Source organism: Mobula hypostoma, chromosome 30 (genome assembly GCF_963921235.1).
Source record: "Mobula hypostoma chromosome 30, sMobHyp1.1, whole genome shotgun sequence".
NCBI lineage: Eukaryota > Metazoa > Chordata > Chondrichthyes > Myliobatiformes > Myliobatidae > Mobula > Mobula hypostoma.
Genome location: NC_086126.1, coordinates 17,698,303 through 17,714,618, shown reverse-complemented (window position 1 = coordinate 17,714,618; position 16,316 = coordinate 17,698,303). Strand labels below are relative to the sequence as shown.

Genomic DNA, 16,316 nt, shown 5'->3' with positions numbered 1-16,316 from the left:
AAAGGGATGAATAAAAAGCGCCAGATCCACACTCAATAAACAAACGTCAGGGTGACTCTGTACCCCGAAATCCGTGTGACTGTCATAAGGAGGTGACAGGGAACGGACCCAAGTGCAAGACACAGACACTGAAGTACGAGGGACAGGACTAGGATACAGGGCGATGACAAGGACATGGACAGGAAAACCAGGAACCTGGAACAGGGCTGGACAAGAGAGCTAGGAGCCCGGGCTTGGACTCCGAGACAGAGACTGGACAAGGACCCAGTACCTGGGTCTTGCCTCTGGCTTGGACCCCAGAACTAGGCAAGGACGAGGCTTGGCAGGCAGGCAGGACGAGGCTGGAGTCTTCAGGCTTGAGTCTAGAGACTTGGCTTGGCAGGAGGCAGGAGGCTGGAGTCCTCTGGCTTGAGGCTAGAGGCTAGGCAGGCTCCTCCTGGGCAGGGCGCAGTTCTCCTGGGCAGGGTGCGGTTCTCCTGGGCAGGGTGCGGTTCTCCTGGGCAGGGTGCGGAACCACCCGACAGAGGCAAGGGACAGTAAGGGACAGAACCGACCCCAGGTAACGGCAAGACGGCCTGGCTTACCTGGGCGGAGGCAAGGGACAGGAAGGGAGCTAGGTACAGGGTGGCTCCAGGACCAGACAGCAAGACAAGGCAAGGCTACTGGCGAAGCAAGGTAAGACGAGAAGTTCAGGTGAGGCGAGAGTTACCGGCAGGACAAGGCAGGGCTTCAGGTGAGGAAACAGAAGGCAGAAGAAGGGATACAAGGAGTAAGGACAAGAACAATCCAGCAGCCACGCCCTGGTCTCTGAAGGTATTTATGCAGCCAGCCCCAACGAGCATCAGCTGTCACAGTTATCTCAATAAGAACAGAAACAGGGTAGATAGGAAAACCTGGATCAAGGGTCGATGGACCAGACCATGAACTGGAATACGGACATCACGGACCGGACCATGACAGTGACAGATTCCATATCCTTGTATATCCTCGTTAGGGTTAGGGTTAGTCTCCCGGCCCGCCACGTGGGAGACGGGGTTCAGTTCCCCAATGGGGAGACTGTTTCCTGCTTCAAATATTAACTGGATGTACAAGACAATTTTGAGCCAAAAAAAAAAGGTTTTGAAGTGATCACTGAGACTATGGAACAAGTTTGCAGTGAGGATGGAACGGGGGAGTTTCCCAAGAACATGGGAAACATGGCTCTTCCTAGAGATGCTGCCTGGCCTGCTGCGTTTACCAGCAATTTTTATGTGCGTTGCTTGAAATACCAGCATCTGCAGATTTGCTCGTGTTTGCACCAAGAACATGGGACGTTGGGTTCAACCTCTTTCCCCAGATGTTCCTTCAGCAACTCTGTAACTAAGCGCCGTTCTGAGCAGAGGAGGAAAAGGAGAGAGAGAGAGAAAAAAAATTAATAATAAATAAATAAATAAATAACGGATGGGTTACGAGGGGGAGGTGGGGCATTAACGGAAGTTAGAGAAGTCAATGTTCATGCCATCAGGTTGGAGGCAACCCAGACGGAATATAAGGTGATCCACCTCCTCTTCGTACCCCATCCATTATTTATTTATTTTTTTCCCCCTCTCTCTCTGCTTTTTCTCCCTCTGTCCCTCTCACTATACTCCTTGCCCATCCTCTGGGCTTCCCCCCTCCCCCTTTCTTTCTCCCTAGTCCTCCCGTCCCATGATCTTCTCCCTTCTCTAGCCTCGTATCCCTTTTGCTAATCGACTTCCCAGCTCTTGGCTCCATCCCTCCCCCTCCTGTCTTCTCCTATCATTTCGGATCTCCCCCTCCCCCTCCCACTTCCAAATCTCTTACTAGCTCTTCTTACAGTTAGTCCTGATGAAGGGTCTCGGCCTGAAACTTCAACTGTACCTCTTCCTATAAATGCTGCCCGGCCTGCTGCATCCACCAGCAATTTTTATGTGTGTTGCTTGAAATTCCAGCATCTGTAGATTTCCTCCTGTTTGCGTTTTTAAATGGAGAGCACCGTGTGCAGTCAAGGTGTTTCAATTGATTATAGTAAAAATACACTACTGTTGGTAGTCAGTACCCTGGCAAAAACTACACCATGAAGGCAAAAGAACACGCCAAGCAGCTCTGAAAATTTATTGAAAAGCACAAGTTAGGAGATGGTTACAAGCAAATTTCCATGTCACTGAATATCCCTTGGAGTACAATTTAGTCAATCACCCAGAAATGGAAAGAATATGGCACAGCTGTAATCTACCTGGAGCAGGCAGTCGTCAAAAACTGAGCAGCCGTGCAAGAAGGGAACCAGAGAGAGAGAGAGGCTACCAAGACTCCTTTGATAACTCTAGAGAGGTTACAAGCTTCAGGGGCTAAGATGGGAGCGATTGAGCATACAACAATTGTTAACCAGATGCTTCACCTGTCACAGCTTTATGGGACAGTGGCAAAGAGAAAGCCACCGTTGAAAAAAGCTCTCATGAAATCTCAGCTGGAGTTTGTCAGAAGACGAGGAGGACTCTGAAGTTGGCTGGAAGTAGGTTCTATGGTTTGAAACCAAAACTGAACTTTTTTTTGACAATCAGACTAAACACTAAGTCTGGTGTAAGCCAAACACTGCACATAATCAAAAACACACCATCCCTACCGTGAAGCACGGTGGTGGCTGCATCATACTGTGGGGATACTTCTCTGCAGCAGACCCCAGAAGGCCTGTGAAGGTAGAGGGTAAAATGAATGCATCAAAATACAGGGAAATCCTGGAGGAAAACCTAATGCTGCCTGCAAAAACTGAGACTTAGGAGAAAATTTATTTTCCAGCAAGACAATGACCGCAAGCACAAAACCAAAGCTGCACAGGAATGCCTTAAAACAACAAAGTTAATGTCCTGGAGTGGCTTTGTGAGAGTCCAGACCTCAATCCAATTGAGAATTTGTGACTGTTCGCGCACAAACTGCATGTGTTCTGACAGATCTTGAGCAGTTTTGTAAGGAATAACGGGGAAAAATTGCAGTGTCCCGATGTGCAAAGCTGATAGAGAATTGCTGCAAAGATGCATCACCTAAATACTGACTTGAAGGAGGTGAATAACTTTGTATTTTATATTTGCAATCAACTTAGATCACTCTGTAAAGATCTCTTTTCATTTTGACACCACAGTCTTTTCTGATGATCAATATTTTTAAAAAGAGGCCAAATTAAATCCACTATGATTCAACGTAAAACATAAAAACTGCCAAGGAGACTGAACCTTTTTTATAGGCACTGTATCCACTCCTTCACCAGCACATTATGAACAAATCCACCCTGCTCCTTTCCATTTTGCTGATTCCGTGTGGAACATTGAACATGATGGAATGTCGAATTCCCAGTCCCAGTCTCTGTAACCACGTCCCTGCAATAGCTGTTAGATCAAACATATTCGTCAGTACACAATATGGAACAGAGGTGAAAAAGGCGAATGGTGTGCTGGCATTTATAGCGAGAGGATTCGAGTACAGGAGCAGGGAGGTACTACTGTAGTTGTACAAGGCCTTGGTGAGACCACACCTGGAGTATTGTGTGCAGTTTTGGTCCCCTAATCTGAGGAAAGACATCTTTGCCATAGAGGGAGTACAAAGAAGGTTCACCTGATTGATTCCTGGGATGGCGGGACTTTCATATGAAGAAAGTACTGGATGAATTGGGCTTGTACTGGTTGGAATTTAGAAGATTGAGGGGGGATCTGATTGAAACGTATAAGATCCTAAAGGGATTGGACAGGCTAGATGCAGGAAGATTGTTCCCAATGTTGGCGAAGTCCAGAACGAGGGGTCACAGTTTGAGGATAGAGGGGAAGCCTTTTAGGACCGAGATTAGGAAAAACTTCTTCACACAGAGAGTGGTGAATCTGTGGAATTCTCTGCCACAGGAAACTGTTGAGGCCAGTTCATTGGCTATATTTAAGAGGGAGTTAGATATGGCCCTTGTGGCTATGGGGGTCAGGGGGTATGGAGGGAAGGCTGGGGCGGGGTTCTGAGTTGGATGATCAGCCTTGATCATAATAAATGGCGGTGCAGGCTTGAAGGGCCGAATGGCCTACTCCTGCACCTATTTTCTATGTTTCTATGTTTAAACCACCTACCTGCACATGGTCCATTCCCTGTACATCTGTATGCCTGGTTAAGTATATGACTCCCTTACTCTTATACTCAACACTCTGATCAGTGGAAACCAGCATTCTGTACACCTTACTCTGTTGTGTAGCCACGTTCAGTGAACTATGTGCCTGGATCCCAAGATCACTCTTTACACCAATGCTGTGAAGGGGTCAATCATTAACATTATACTTTCTAATTTCATTTGACCTCCCAAAGTGGAACTCGGCACACTCTCCCAGATTAAGTTCCTTCTGCAACTGCTCTGCATATCTGTTTGTGATCTATATCCCACTGTGTGCATTGATCAATATTTACACTGTCCACAATTCCACCTGTAGACTCGTAAGCCACCCATAAACATTTTCATCCAAACTTTGGTATATATCACAAACAACATAATTCCCAGCATCAATCCTTGTGGATCAGCACTGCTCACGGACTTCCAGCCCTACTTAGCCTTCTCTGAGGGAGCCATTTCTGAATCAAAATTGATATTTATATTGAATTCCAGGGGTCTTTTTCAAATGCCATTCTAAGGGTCTATATAGATCGTGTCCACAGTCTTGCCCTCTTCTTTCTTTATTAATCTTTTTATTAATTTAAAAGGAGCATAAATACAATTGAGAGGAGAATTATCTCAAATATACATAACAGTAACAATATAAACCAAGATTAAGACAAACATTATCAAAATCATAGATATATTTAAACTAATAACATATAATAAAAAAAGGAAAATAATTCTCCTCTTATCAGTTCATAAAGAGAGAAGAAAAAACATTGAGTTTAAAATGAAGAGGAAAAAAACCCACTACACTACATGAAAAAAAAATAAACAAAAGAAGAAGAAAAAAAAGGGACTGGGCAGTCCATTTGAGGATACGACTAAAAAAAAGAAAGACTTTCTGATCCAATCTAAAACTTCAAAAAAAAGATTGAAAGAGTAATAAATCAAATTGAATGATAATATTGGATAAAAGGTCACCGGATTTGCTCAAATTTAAAGGATGTATCAAATGTCCGACTTACTATTTTCTCTAAACTTAAACAGGACATAATGGAGGAAAGTGAATAAAAGACCGTAGGTGGACCAGAATCCTTCCAGGTGAATAAAATGGCTCTCCTAGCCAGTAAGGTCGAAAAGGCTATCGTACGTTGAATCGGTCATGAATATTTCCTGCTTCCGATGAGATAATCCCAAAAATTGCTGTAAGCAAATTAGGTTGTAAATCCAGATCCAAAACTTTCGATAGTATTTTAAAAACATCTCTCCAAAAGTTATCTAGCTTTATACAAGACCAATACATATGAGTTAAAGTGGCCAGCTCAGTATTACTTCTGTCACAAATAGGATTGATATTGGAGAAAATACGCGCTAGTTTATCCTTTGACATATGGGCCCGATGCACTACCTTGAACTGTATATAGGAATGACGGGCACAAAGAGATGAATTGTTAACCAAATAAAAAATTTTACTCCATTAATTATCTGAAAATGACTCTTGAAATTCCGATTCCCAAGCGCGTTTAATTTTATCATTAGATATCATTCCTGAGTTCAATAACCATTTATCGATTATAGCTATCAACCCTTTTTGAAATGGTTTAAACTGAAAGAGAGCGTCTGTCATATTAGGTGGATAAGCAGAAGGGCAATTTGGCAATAAAACGACGTAAAAAATTCCTAATTTGTAAATATCTAAAAAAGTGTACATTAGCTAAATCATATTTATCCACTAGTTGAGAGAAAGTCATTAAACAGTCCTCGAAAAACAAATCTGAAAAAGTTATTATTCCCTTGGTTTCCACATTAAAAAGGCCTTATCCAAAATTGATGGTTTAAAAAGATAATTGAGATGAATATTACTAGAAAGAATAAAATTATTTAATTCAAAAAATCTATGAAACTGAAACCAAATTCTTAATGTATATTTAATAATGGGATTAAAATCCTGTCTACTAATCTTAGAAAACAAAAAAGGAAGAGGGGCTCCCAGTAAAGAGGCCAAAGAGAATCCTTTCACTGAGTTTACCTCCAAATCCAACCATGAAGGACATTCGTATATATCTGAATAGTGAATCCAAAAGGTAATGTATTGAATATTAATTGCCCAATAATACATCCTAAAGTTAGGCAAAACCATACTACCATCCTTTTTTAATTTCTGCAATAAGGGTTTACTCAATCTAGGATTTTTGTTGTTCCAAATATAGGACAAAATTATAGAATCTATTCTATTTTAGGAACAAAGGAAGGAACTGCCTGAAATATATATAAAAATTTGGTAAAACTATCACTTTAATAGCATTAATTAGACCTATTAATGATAATGTCATGGGCGACCATTTAGAGAGCATTTGTTTGGTGTAGTTAATTAATGGAAAAAAAATTATATGTATAAAGATCTTTAAAATTTTTAGTAATTTTAATAAAGTAATTTTTAGCAATACTAAAAGGTACTTGATGATTTGGATCTGAGTAATTATTAATAGGAAATAACTCACTTTTATGTAAATTTAATTTATACCCAGAAAAACTACTGAATTCAGAAGGTATAGGTACATAAAAGGAATAGATTTCCCAGGATCTGAAATATAAACTAACAGGTCATCCGCATATAACGAAACCTTGTGTACTTTGTCCCCTCTCTTAATACCCTGGACAGCGTTAGAATCTCTAAGAGCAATAGCAAGGGGTTCTAAGGCCAAGTTAAATAATAAAGGGCGAAGAGGCCATCCCTGTCGAGTACCTCTATGTAATCTAAAATAGGCAGATTTTTGATTATTAGTTATAACAGCAGCCATGGGAACATGATAGATCAATTTAATCCAGGAAATAAATCCCGGGCCAAGATTAAATCTTTCCAAAACCTCAAATAAGTAAGAAAGACCACTCCACCCTATCAACAGCTTTCTCTGCATCAAGAGAAATAACACATTCAGATTCTTTAGATAGAGAAGAGTGAATCATATTTCATAATCTTGGAATATTAAAATGTGAATATCTATTTTTAATAAATCCAGTTTTGTCATTGGAAATAACAGCAAGTAAAATATTCTCAAGTCTATTAGCCAAGATCTTAGAGAGAATTTTAAAATCCACATTCAATAGAGAAAATAGTGTATAAGAGGCGTATTCAGATAAATCTTTATCTTTTTTTTAGGAATTAAAGAGATTGAAGCTTCATAGAAAGTTTTCAGGGAAGTCCCAGAGGACATAGAATCAGTGAAAGCTTGACATAAATGAGGTATAGTATATCAGTAAAAGTCTTATAAAATTCCACTGTATATCCATCCAGTCCAGGAGCCTCAGCTGATTGGAGAGAGGATATAGCCCTTGCTATTTCCTCTTGTTTAATAGGTGCATCTAATGTATTCATATCTGCAATAGAGATTTTAGGTATATTCAATTTCTGCAAAAAACTATTCATAAAGGTAATATTATCTGAAAATTCAGATTCACAATGATTACAGTAGAAATCCATAAATATCTTATTAATTTCATAAGAATCTACTGTTGCAGGACTTCGTATTTTCAGGATCTGTCGTCTAGCCATATCTGCCTTTAACTGACCGGCTAATAATTTGCCTGGCGTGTCTCCATGTATATAAAATTGGCTTTTGGATTTAAAAAGTTGCTGTTCAATGGGAAAAGTCAAAAGCAAATCATGATGTGCTTGGAGTTCCACCCTTTCCTTAAAGAGATCTTCACTAGGCATTACTGAATAGAGTATCTATTTCCTTAATCCTATGAGTGATCAGTAAAAGTTCCACCTTAGTTTTCCTTCCTGAACCTACTGAATATGAAATTATCTGTCCTCTAAGAAAAGATTTCATCGCAACCCAAATAACCAAATTTGACATTCCCTCAGTTGTATTCAATTCAAAAAATAGAGTAATTTGCTCCTTAATAAAATTTACAAAAGTTGAATCTTGCAACAATGAAATATTAAATCTCCATTGAGGTATGTGAATATTATCAAAGAGTTCCAAAGTTAGTTTCATAGGTGCATGATCTGACAACGCAATCACATCATATGCACACTCAACAAACAGAGGGCACCAATCACATATCCAACAAAAAATAATCAATTCTTGAATATTTATGGTATACATGTAAAAAAAAGAAAAACCTTTTTCTTTAGGAAATTTAAATCTCCAAATGTCGACCAGACCGTATCCTAATAAAAAAGAATTAATACAAGTCACAGCTTTATTAGGAAGTGACAATCTGTCAATCGACTGGTTAAGACAACAGTTAAAGTCACCGCCCATAATCAACTTATATTCATTTAAATTTGGTAATACAGAGAATAGCTTCTTAAAAAATTCAGGGTTATCTATATCAGGTGCATATACACACACCAAAGCCACCATTTGACCACACAACAAACCAGAGGTAACTTCTTAGGAGCTGCCAGCTGGAGACCGAGGTTAAAGGTTATTAGATTAGCATGCCGTTTGCCTGTTGGATGGTTTCTGTGCTTTTGGGGGAGGTGGGCCAATCTATTAGGTTAGTTTTCTTTCAACTGGGCAGTCCTGAGGGGTTTTTCTCGGTCAATCATCCTGATTTTCTTTCTGATCGAGTCAAGCTTCACCCTTTCTTCCAATTTAGGCTGCGCCTGGCATTGGCTTACTTTATAAAATTCTAAAATTAAACTTTAAATATGGGTCTTGCCCTCTTCAAGCACCAAGATGCTGGGTCTGACTCGTTTTATATTATAGGGTTAATGATTTGGATGATGGAATTGATGGATTTATTGCAAAATTTGCAGATGATATGAAGAGACAGGTGGAGGCGCAGGTAGTTTTGAGGAAATAGGGAAGGACAGACAGATGAAGAGAATGGGCAAAGAAGTGGCAGATGGAATACAGAATTGGGAAGTGTATGGTCATGCACTTTGGTTGAAGAAACAGTAGGGTTAATTATTTTCTAAATGGAGAGAAGATACAAAAAATTGAGGTACAAAGGGATTTGGGAATCATTGTGCAAGATTCTCTAAAGGTTAATTTGCAGGTTGGGTCTCTGCTGAGAAAGGCAAGTGTGATGTTAGCATTCATTTCAAGAGGACTGGAATATAAAAACAAGACTGTAATGTTGAGACTTTATGAAGTACTGGCAAAGTCTCACTTGGAGTATTGGGAGCAGTTTTGGGCCCTGTATGGAAGGATGAGCTGAAACTGGATGGGTTTCAAACGAGATTCTCTGAAATGATTCCAGGATCAAACAGCTTGTCATATGAAGAGCATTTGATGGCTCTGGGCCTTTATTCACTGGAGTTTAGAACAATGAGGGAAGAATATATCGCTGTGATAAAGTTGATGTGGAGAGGATGGGAGTGTCCAAGACCAGAGGACACAGCCGCAGAATAGAGGAGCATCCTTTTAGAATGGAGATGAGGAGGAATTTCTTTAGAGAGAGTGGTTAATCTGTGGAATTCGTTGTCACAGGCAGCAGCTGTGGAGGCCAAGGCTTCAGGTATATTTAAGGTAGAGATTGATAGATTCTTGATTGGTCAGAGCATGAAGGGACACATGGAGAAGGCAGGAGATTGGGGCTGAGAGGAAAAATGGATCAGCCACAATGAAATGTTGGAGCAGACTCGATGGGCCAAATGGTCTAATTCTACTCCTATATCTTATAGTCTATATCACCACCTCACAAACCTCGAGCAACTTTGTCAAGCGTGATCTGCCCACACAAAACCATGCTGATTGTCCCTAAGCAAACCATGCCTTTCTAAATGTGCATAAATCCTGTACCTCAATATTTAACTCAAATCTGGTCTTTAAACAACTCCCACATGTCAGATGTGGACTTGTCTGACAGTGGCTGCTCCCAATCAATGTCCCTTGGCTTCTGTCTTCCTCCATCCTGACTTGTCCTCCTGCAATTTAATACCTTCATACAAGATCTACTTTTATTCTTACTCATAACTAAGAAAAATATAAGATCCCAAATCATTCACTGACTCTTGGCAGTCGCCTGGCCTGGTTCATTTCCCAAAACTAATTCCCACATGCTCTCAACTCTGGTTGGGCTCCACATAGTGTTTCAAACATTCCTCAGATTCACTGAACAAATCTTGCACATCTTAGTATTAAGCAAGTTCCAGTCAATTTTATAGAAGATAAAGTCCCCCCCGCCCCCCCCCCCACTGGTTATTGTGGAGCCAATACAAACATCCCATCAGTCTAACTGCAGATTGCCTCTGTAAATGAACAGTTTGCTGTGACATTCCCAATGAGGTAACCTCTGCATTTTTAACCCCCCACTCACATGTAAAACAATGAAACCCAGGAATGTTGAGCTGCCAGCCCTGTCCGTCCGATAACATAGTACTCCTAGTGTTAAAATAAACTCATTTCAGCCCACCATGTTTATTAGCCTGACATTGGCTCTCGTTCTTTTCAGACTGTGTGCGAGGGAGTTTTGTTTTTCGCTGGAGCGCTTTGTGTCGGATGAATCGTTGGAAATTGGCGGTTGTGGTAAAGTGAAGGCGGAGCTGGACGATGAGAGGCCGGTCTCGGCTCTGTCCGTCACTCTGACTCTGTCTCCTCCCCTCCCCGCCTCTGTCTCTCTGCGCGTTTCTCGGGCAGGTCGGGGCGCTGTGTATAAAAGGAGACAGCAGCAGGCAGTTTGTCAGTGAGCAGCGACCTGAGTGAAGCAGCATCATGTCTGGCAGAGGGAAAGGAGGCAAAGGACTGGGCAAAGGCGGAGCCAAGCGGCACCGTAAAGTGCTCCGTGATAACATCCAGGGCATCACCAAACCGGCCATCCGCCGTCTGGCTCGCCGTGGCGGCGTCAAGCGGATCTCGGGTCTGATCTACGAGGAGACCCGCGGGGTGCTGAAGGTTTTCCTGGAGAATGTGATCCGCGATGCGGTCACCTACACTGAACACGCCAAGCGCAAGACGGTCACTGCCATGGATGTGGTGTACGCTCTGAAACGCCAGGGCCGCACTCTCTATGGCTTCGGCGGCTGAAAAACTCCCACCTCCTCCCGAGCACAAAACAAAGGCTCTTCTAAGAGCCACCCACCGCCTCACAGACGGAGCCGTATCCACGGACTTCTGGATACTTTTAAAAATTTATACTCAGCTCAGTTGCATTTGAAACAGAATGATCGGTTCCGCTTGAAACATACTACAATTCTGCCTTTCCAGTCGGTGATTACCGCAAAACCTGCATTAGGATCGATCTTAATCCTCTATCAGTTTCGAACAGAAATCAGTTCACTCGTTTAGAGAACGATTCCGTAGTTGTGCATTTAAATCTTAACTGAGGAAATTAGATATTAAATTTATTAAATGAAACTGAAATTGTATAATCCGTCATACAATTACTTGTAAATAAAATGTAATCAAGCACCGTTGCTGGGTGCTCTGAAATTGGCGGGCGATTTGAAATTAATTCTGCGCCAATCACTCTGCATGAATGAAGTCCGACCGCCAGTCAACAGTTTCCTATTTTGTCATAAATTGTTATTTGCCGCCAGCCTACAGGAAATGAATTAACCAATCGCAGTAAGGAACCTTAATAGACACCTGTTTCAACCAATCAAAGCTGACGGGCCGATCCTTTCCAAAAGTATAAATTCCTGTCCCTGAACCCGTTTCGTCTATCTTGTTCCTGTATTTTAGCCTGTGTTCTCGGTTCTGAAGGAGAATGGCCCGCACCAAGCAGACAGCGCGTAAATCGACCGGAGGGAAAGCTCCTCGCAAACAGTTGGCGACCAAAGCGGCGCGGAAGAGCGCTCCAGCCACCGGCGGAGTGAAGAAGCCTCATCGCTACCGGCCCGGCACCGTGGCTCTGCGGGAGATCCGGCGCTACCAGAAATCCACCGAGCTGCTCATCCGCAAACTTCCCTTCCAGCGCCTGGTGCGGGAGATCGCTCAGGACTTCAAAACCGATCTGCGCTTCCAGAGCTCGGCCGTCATGGCCCTGCAGGAGGCTAGCGAGGCTTACCTGGTCGGGCTGTTTGAGGACACTAACCTGTGCGCCATCCACGCCAAGCGAGTCACCATCATGCCCAAGGACATCCAGTTGGCCCGCCGCATCCGCGGGGAGCGCGCCTAAACCCGGCCTCCACACCAAGCACAAGAAAAGGCTCTTTTAAGAGCCACTACCACAGCAAAGGAAAGGGCTGTCGCTTGCTGATTTATTGTAGTGACGATCTGCCCTCCTGATGGGGTTGTTCGGTTTTGCATTAACTGACCGCGATCGTCAGCTGTTCTGTGCCGTCTGGTTGATTCAGCGAGGGACAGGAGATGAACTCGTTCCCTCCCCGTCAGGGTCTCACCTGGCCCTTCACTTCTCCCACAAACCTGCCATGAACAGCTGCTGTGGCTGTTACCGTTTTGTTTGCTTTGGACATGCCCGGCTGTCCTTGGAGTGGGAGCATGCGGTCGCGATGGGTACAGAGGGAGATGGTGGGAAAATTGAGTGAGAGCAGATGTGAGTGAAATGGGGGAGATGCGTTTGAGAGCAGAGTTGATGGTGGAGGAAGGGAAGCCCCTTTCTTTAAAAAAGGACATCTCCCTCGTCCTGGAATGAAAAGCCTCATCCTGACAGCAGGTGCAGCGGAGACAGACCCCACTAGGAATAGGGTTCCCCTGGTCCTCACCTACCATCCCACCAGCCTCCGGGTCCAACATATTATTCTCCGTAACTTCCACCACCTCCAACGGGATCCCACCACTAAGCACATCTTTCCCTCCCCCAACTCTCTGCATTCGTTCCCCCCCCCCCCTCCACATCTCTCCCCACTGATCTCCCTCCTGGCACTTATCCTTGTAAGCGGAACAAGTGCTATACATGCCCTTACACTTCATCCCTTACCACCATTCAGAGCCCCAGACAGTCCTTCCAGGTGAGGCGACACATCACCTGTGAGTCGGCTGGGGTGATGTACTGCGTCCGGTGCTCCCGATGTGGCCTTTTATATATTGGCGAGACCCGACGCAGACTGGGAGACCGTTTTGCTGAACATCTACGCTCTGTCCGCCAGAGAAAGCAGGATCTCCCAGTGGCCACACATTTTGATTCCACATCCAACCCGATGGCATGAACATTCACTTCTCAAACTTCCACTAATGCCCCACCTCCCCCTCGAACCCATCCGTTATTTATTTATATACACACATTCTTTTTCTCCCTCTGTCCCCCTCACTATACCCCTTGGCCATCCTCTGGGTTTCCCTCCCCCTTCCCCTTTTCTTTCTCCCTGTTCTCCTGTCCCGTGATCCCCTCATATCCCTTTTGCCAATCACCTGTCCAGCTCTTGACTCCATCCCTCCCCCTCCTGTCTTCTAGCATTTTGGATCTCCCCCCTCCTCCTCCCACTTTCAAATCTCTTACTAGCTCTTCCTTCATTTAGTCCTGATGAAGGGTCTCGGCCTGAAACGTCGACTGTAACTCTTCCTAGAGATGCTGCCTGGCCTGCTGCGTTCACCAGCAACTTTGATGTGTATTGCTTGAATTTCCAGCATCTGCAGAATTCCTTGTGTTTGCGGCTTTAAAACACTCTCTCTGAATCAGCAAGTCAGGCATCATCAATGGTGAGAATAAACAGTCGACATTTCGGGCCGAGACCCTTCATCAGGACTCTGGTGGGAAATGCTGCCTGACTTGTTGTGTTCCTCCAGCATTTTGTCTGTCAAAATAAAACGACAGCTTCCATGTCATATAACACTGATAAATCTGATTCTGATTCCAAGGAATAAAGGACAAAGGACATTGTCTGGCCAAACTCTCTGTGTAACTGAGAACCTCAGGTCCGGGAAACATCCTTGGCAATCTTTTCTACACTCTCCCCAGTTTAACCACATTTCCTATAACAATGACAAGAGCTGTACACAAATCGGTAAGTGTGGCCTCCAGTTACTTACACAACTGTAACATAATGTCACAACTGATATACTCTATCCCCTGACTAGTGAACGCCAGCATGCTAAACCCCGTTCTTCACCACCCTGTCTACCAGTGACACAACTTTCAATGAACTGTGTGTGCACTTTACCCCTAAATCTGTCCGGCCCATTCCACTCCCCAATGACCGATCATTCATAGTGTAAGTTCTACACTGGTTTGACTTTCCAATATGCACCGCCTCACACTTATCTGTATTGAAATGCATTTGCCACACTTGACCCTCTTCCCGAAGTGATCACGAGCACCCTGTAATCCGCACCATCCTTCCAAGTAAAGTTGAGGGAAGTTACTCCAACTCATTAATAAACCTTTTGTGCACTGGCATTGATCAGTGAAGGTGATTAGTATCAAAATCATGTTCATTACCACGGACATATGTCATGAACTGTTGTTTTGCTACAGCAGTACAGAGCAATTTCTAAAAAAAAGGTTAAAATAAGAAATATAGAATAAACTAAATCATGTAAAAAGAGAATCAGGGAGGGTTGTGAGTTTGAAGATGAGAATAGGAAACCTAAAACCTTGTCCATTCTTGCCTCTCTTTTACTCTTCATATATCTGAAAATAAATCTTTCTATATCTTGTTTCTATTATGGGCCAGTTACTTTCATAATTCACCTGACTTCTGCATATTACTATTATAGTTGTGCTCTTTATTTTTTAAGTTTCAAAATCCTTCCCATTAAATTTGATGATATTCTTTGACCTCTCATGTTCTTTTATGCTGCCTTTGTCTTCTGTTGTTACTGATGTTTGCCTCATCCTCCCTTTTAAATACTGTTTCTGCTGAGGGATGAACCGATCCTGTTTCTGCCAAATTTCTCCTGGAGACTGAAACTTTTCATACAAGGTAATCTGGGAAAGTTGAAATGCCCAACTGCTGTAAGCTTGTTCCCATTACCCCTCTGTGTGATTTACCAACATGTCTGCTGCACGATATCTGAGCCTGTTGGGAGGCCAGCAGTATAATCCCATCAAAATCATCAATCACCATTTTATTTAAAACCTCTACTTACAAGACCTCATCAAAACCCCTCTTATTACTGCAGTGTTCATCTCCTTAATCAAAGATGCAACATCCCCCACCCATAAGGTAGCTTTTAAATGTTTCCCCTTCACCTTAAACAATTACCCTGTAAATTTAGGCTTCCCTACCCTGACACAAAAAGTGCTCACCTACTGATTTTGTAAACCTCTGGACGGTCACCAGACAGCTCCTTACTCTCTCAGTAGAGAGAAAGAGAGTCCCAGTCTGTCCAGCTTCTGCTGATAAAGTCCTCCAGTGTCTGTAACATCCTCATCAAACTTCCCTCCACACTTGCCAGCTTCATGACATCCTTCCTGCAACTGGATGACCAGAACTGTGCAAAATACAGCCTGGTCTCACTTTGACTTTTACAGCTGTCATATGGCATCCCAAATTCTCTACTCAATTCCCTGATCAATGAAGACAAATAGGACAAACACCACCTTCACCATCCTGACTACCTGTGTTGTCACATTCAGTGAATGATGTTTCTGTATTTCATGGACCATCTGTTCTGTAATACTCTCCAAGGGACAAGAATTTACTGTGCAGATCCTTCCCTGGTTGAACTTCTCATAATACAACACCTCACAATTGTCCATGTCAACATCCTCCTGCCATTCTTTGGCCGACTTCCCCAGTTAATCTCCATCCTATTGTACTCTCACACAATCTTCACAGTCCACACTACCACCAACATTGCTGTCATCTGCAAACTCACTGTCACTACAATGTCAGAGAAATTGTTAATGTAGATGACAAATGACAGTACCAGCACCGATCCCTGTGACTGTCACTGGTCAGAGGCCTCCAACCTGAATAACAAGCTGCCATGACCACCCTCTGTCTCCTTCCATCAACACAAGTATCTTGTCTGGCATCCCCTCTGCTCTAAGAAATAAAGATTAAATCAAAATATATCTACCCAAGGCCTACATCTCTCAGAAGAGACGAAACCTCAAGTCCCCTCTCCAATTCTGTCCCACTCATACAGTGACCGCTCTGTTTAAATCTAACTTCTTTTTATTGGATCTTGCCACGTTCCGAATTATGGGCAATCAAACATTTCCTTGGGAACTGTGACATGCAAAATGTGCCAACTGCTCATGTTCTCTTCATTCAAACTCCCTCTCCCTTTACATAATCTGATGACTGTGTGGGACTGTGGCACTCAAAACTGTGGACTGCAGGAAACCAAAGTACACGCCTGCACTGTTCTACAAGGCCACAAATGATTAAAAA

At 43.0% G+C, this 16,316-nt stretch overlaps 2 protein-coding genes and 1 pseudogene across 2 annotated transcripts in view; 2 read left to right on the top strand and 1 right to left on the bottom strand.

Moving 5' to 3' along the window:
• Positions 1–11,405, top strand: part of LOC134339680 (uncharacterized) — a 59,874-nt pseudogene extending 48,469 nt beyond the window's left edge.
• Positions 1–16,316, bottom strand: part of LOC134339649 (late histone H2A.2.2-like) — a 410,959-nt gene that overhangs the window by 379,536 nt on the left and 15,107 nt on the right. The window lies entirely within an intron of this gene.
• LOC134339651 (histone H3) lies at positions 11,737–12,251 on the top strand. Its single transcript, XM_063036347.1, has one exon. The coding sequence runs from the start codon at positions 11,783–11,785 to the stop codon at positions 12,191–12,193; it is 411 nt and encodes a 136-aa protein (XP_062892417.1). The 5' UTR covers positions 11,737–11,782; the 3' UTR covers positions 12,194–12,251.